This window comes from Atta colombica, unplaced genomic scaffold (assembly GCF_001594045.1).
Source record: "Atta colombica isolate Treedump-2 unplaced genomic scaffold, Acol1.0 scaffold261, whole genome shotgun sequence".
Taxonomy (NCBI): domain Eukaryota; kingdom Metazoa; phylum Arthropoda; class Insecta; order Hymenoptera; family Formicidae; genus Atta; species Atta colombica.
This window is the reverse complement of record NW_017259361.1, coordinates 657,192-662,155: the sequence shown is the minus strand read 5'-3', so window position 1 is coordinate 662,155 and position 4,964 is coordinate 657,192. Positions and strand designations below refer to the sequence as shown.

General features: G+C 29.8%; 1 protein-coding gene across 1 annotated transcript in view; it reads left to right on the top strand.

Annotated features, from left to right (window-relative positions):
* LOC108689210 (heart- and neural crest derivatives-expressed protein 1) overlaps nt 1–3,511 on the top strand; it is a 4,542-nt gene extending 1,031 nt beyond the window's left edge. Inside the window, exons 2-3 of the mRNA XM_018195877.1 lie at nt 675–1,330; nt 3,374–3,511. Of these exons, the coding sequence (XP_018051366.1) occupies nt 675–1,330; nt 3,374–3,508 (791 nt within the window). The 3' untranslated portion in view covers nt 3,509–3,511. The remainder of the gene's footprint in view (nt 1–674; nt 1,331–3,373) is intronic.
* The last annotated feature ends 1,453 nt before the right edge of the window (nt 3,512–4,964 follow it).

Sequence of the window (4,964 nt, the reverse complement as noted above, 5' to 3'; positions counted from 1 at the left end):
CATTTTTTTCATAAAATAATACGAAAATCCAACAATTGCAAAATATTTCAAAGAATTAAATTTAAATTTCACATATTTTAAATATCATAGAATATATTAAATTATTCAAAAGTATTATTAAATTCTTTAACGCATAGAATATATTATGCAGACTAGAGAGCTCACATATTTTTTTAATATTCTTATATTTTATTATATTACTAGAATTCAAAGATTTCTAAGAATTATTTATACTTCGAGTTCCGAAAAATTATTTAACAAAAAAATATCGTACACAAAAAGAACGAAAATTTTTTTCAGATTTAACTAAATTTTTAGATATTTTAACAAAAGTTTTGTTAAAGTATCTAAAAATTTAGCTATATTTGGAAATAATTTTGTTGGATCATCAAAATAATAACGTGGAAATTTCAAATGTGATGAGTAATACTGCAAAATGGTTTGACATTATAATGACCAGTTTAAACATTTTACTATATTTTATTATATCGATGATCAACAAAATTATTTTCATATCTGTATCTAATTAAATTTTTCTATAGCAAAATCGTTTTCTCTATGTATAGGATAGTGTTATTACGCGAATGATTTTCATAAGAATTATTTAAGATGCAATTTCACTAACGCATCTATAGATCACATAAAAATGCGATATGCATCCAATTTTTACACAGGGCCTCTTGGCTCGGTTCCCGATACTGACAGTCAATATTGGGGAGGCGCGGATTCCGGTATTTCGGGCGGTAGTTCAGGGGCCGGCAGTCCTACCGCTTCAACACCACCCCTTATTGAAGAGATTGGCGTTCAAGAATCAAGTTACTCACCTCTGCAGCAATACGTGCATCCTTCGGCCGGTCAGCATTACACTAACTTACCATACCTCCAAGGGCAACAGGAAACGTCACTCCACCATCATCATCATCATTCACATCATCATCATCATCATCAGCATCAACCTAGTCATCGACGTGAACATGAGTTTGTGAGCGCTCAGATAAGCCAGCAGGTTGTCGGCGGTACTCTTCAGCATCTTCATCAGGATGTTCGCGAGAGTGGTGTTGCACCCAGACCGAAGAGACGAAACACTGCGAACAAGAAAGAGAGACGAAGAACTCAGTCCATCAATAATGCTTTTTCTGACCTCAGAGAATGCATTCCTAACGTGCCCTCGGATACAAAATTATCAAAGATCAAAACTTTAAGATTAGCCGCATCCTACATTGGATATTTGATGGCGGTATTGGAAAGTGACGAAGGAGAAGAACCTCAGACCTTTCGCGCGGAGATCCTTTCGAGTGGTAGAAGGAATAAAGCGACTCAACCTAATCAAGTAAATAACTAATTTAGTAATTATTTCTTATTATGCAGTTGGGAAAGGGTTAATTGAAGGAAAGCAAGAGGTAAGAGAGGAGAGATGAGAGATGTGTTGCGAGAATGTGTGTATGAGAAGAAGTTTTACTCGAGTATCTAATAATTTAGCTAAATGTAAATTTAAAAATAATTTTGTTGGATTTTAAAAATAATTATGTAGAATGCTCAAATGCTGGTTGCTAGAATGTCAAAACTTCTTGCAATATTCATCATGCTTGAATTTCTTACATAACGGTCCAATAAAAATTATTTTCAAATCTATATCTAACATTACCTAAATTTTTAGATATTTCACCAAAAATTATTCTTTCTATAAATGAAAGTATGAAAATAAAACATGAGATTGTAAAAGAAACTTAAGTTCAAACAGGTTAAACTAATAATAATGTGTTATGAGATAGGGCATATGTGTACAATTTAAAAAGTGATAAAATAAATTAAATTAGGATAGTTTAAAATTTTATGTTTTTTTAATTCTTTTCTTTGTCTGACTAATATTGTTGTAATGTAAAATAATTGTAATTCTAAGGGAAGTGATAAATATATTACTATTATTAAAAACTATTATTAATTATACAATTACATTATATAATTGCAGCACATTATATAATTTCAAGATATAATGTTACGGTATATATAGAATAGTCTGTATAATTTATTTAAGATAAAACAAAAAATGAGGATTACAGGAGGGGGGGGGAGAGAGAGAGAGAGAGAGAGAGAGAGAGAGAGAGAAAGAGAGAGAGATTATTCTGCTATCTAAAAAAGCAGAATAAATTTAAAAAAGAAAGATTTTGCGGAATGTTTACATTTAAAAGAATGAAAAATAAAGTTCATAAATTGATAACAATTATTTTTTAAATAATAGCCACGTAAATTAATTGATAATTTTATATGAAAATAACAAAAAGCAAAGTTTACGCTTAATAGCAACTTTTAACAGTTGTTATTTAACAGTTGTTATTAGAAACATATAATAACAAGGCAATGCTAACATATTTCTATTTATTTATCTTCGCTTTTTCTGCTTCTCGTTCTTTGTTCATTTTCATACATTCTTGAGATTTTTTTATTCTTCCGAAAAGTTCTAAAGAATTTCGAGAGCTACTCGAGGTTGCTTATGGTTTTTGATCGCGGGTTTGAAAGGTCTTCAGGATAAATTATTTCGTGTCTTGTAGACAGATTTTCTTAAATCACTCAAAACGATTTTATAAGCATTGCGTTCCATAACATAAGCATTCACCTCTATAATTATATTCGTAATATTCGGCTTGAGAACTCAATTTTTAAATCATCATGATTTAAATCATGATTAAAAAGTATCAATATCATATAACCTTACTATATTTCATATAAATTCTAATAAAACTAAAGATCACGAAAAAATAATTTTGTTGAAATTTGCTTTTGTTTAACAAATTAATTGATATGGCAAACACAACACAATTAAGAAACGATTCAATTCAAATCATAAAAAGCTGTTGCAACTAATGATTTTACAAATACAACTGATTACTTCAAAAATTCTTTGTATAAAACATTAAAACATTATTTGAATTTAGTTTTATTCTAATAATGGGCCTTTCGTCGAAAGGTCATTGTCTTTAGAGAACTAGAAAGAAACTAGTATTATTACAGGAAAACAAAGAAAATTTGAGTCAATTTTCTGTCTAATTCTCTTCTAATTCTAAAGTTCGGAAACAATTTACTTTCCTTAAACCCGTATTTTGTGGTTTCCTTCATTTTCTGCGATCGTGGGATTACCGCCCGCGTAGAATTTTTCCTCTTCAATAAAGATCACTAATAACTCTTACTCGTAGCCCATACTCTTCGTCTCTTAAATAAATTTGTCAGACAATTCTCCATATCTGAAGGTTTTACGTCTATTAAATTAAAGACGAAATGAAAAAAAGCATTCAGATTTTAGAGTTACATTAGTTACACAGACAAGATTAATTTTTGATGGGGACATATGTCATCGAGTACTTTTATTTCTTCACAGAATGAATCGTGTTTGCAATCTGCCTCGAATCTCAGCCATGAAGAACCGACGAAGAGCAAAGGACGGACGGGTTGGCCGCAGCACATGTGGGCCCTCGAATTGAAGCAAGAATCACCGACCAACCAAATGCAATAAAATACCGGAGACATCACTGTCAAAACATATCCGCGATATTTCATAAAATATTGCTCGAAACGATCGTTCCTTTTTTCGCGTGACATTATTATTTACCGTCGCGTCCGAAAGAAAGTATGGTCCGTGATTTAAATATCATCTTTCAATCATTTTCGATTGTTTCGTAGAATTATAAAAAAATTCAAAATTTAATATATAATTTCGCGTTGATGAACTGTTTTATTAAAAAAAAGTTCTAAACTTTGAGAAAAATGAGAAGTCGCGCCTGGAAAAAGATATAATTATTCGGTGTAAAAAGAGTGAAATTATTTTGTACATAATATGCGTTTATGATTGTTGTGTGTTGTACATAGTTTTGTTCCTTTTATAACAATTGGTATTCATACTTGGAGCCAAAGAATATTATTTTGTCGATGAATCTTTTTTCGTAAGTTAATAATAACGATTAAATTATAATTAAGATTACGATTTTGGATTGAATAACATGTCGTTAATTAGAATTAAGAACCTTTGTAAAGTTTTGTATAAAGTACCGTTATCGAAATGTATAAAATGTCACCAGCAATAAATGTACCATAATAAAATGTAATATTTTATTTTTTATCTTTTTAATAAATTATTTTCTCAAATAAAAAATCTATAAATGTGAAAATAATAATACATGTACAAATATAAATGAAACCGAAAATATGAAACATATCTGACATTATGTCATAAAACCTCTTACTTGTATAAAAACTTACAAACGATTCATTTTCTCATTAAATTTTTATAGAAAAAGGAAATTTCATAATTCTTTCGCGTAAATTACATATTAAAACAAATAAATATATTTAATCTAATAGAAATATCGAAAAATCAATTTAGCTTATGAAATATTTTGTATTTTATTCTTAATTTAATTTTAAAAACTTTCTTCTTACAGCTAAGTAGGTTTCGACTTCTAAATAGATCTTCAAAGAAGAAAATTTCGAAAATTAAAAATATTCATGAAAATGAAGACTGCTGAAACTTTCGACTCTCTATTTATTATATAATATTTTATATCTCTAAAAATAGCAAAGATATTATGCATAGATGGACAGAGTTACTATTCTGTTATGTGTGTGTGTGTGTGTGCGCGCGTGTATGCGCGCGCGCGCGCGCGTGTGTGTGTATAAAATACATATAATAACATATCCCGTACTTCTCAAAAAAAGAAGCCGTGAGAAGTTCTCCTTCTCTATCTTTTTCTTCTACTCAACTGGCCTATTATAGACGAAGAACTCATTGTGCAGAACGTTTGGTTTCGAATTTCGAGGCTACCCTGGCGCCAGTACTGGATCCCATATAACGTGTCTGATATTTTACATGTAACTAATATGTAACTATACATCCCCAGAAAAAATTATTAGTATCTTTATCCCTACAGCACGACAGTAGATAGCATCTTTATATATATATATATATATATATA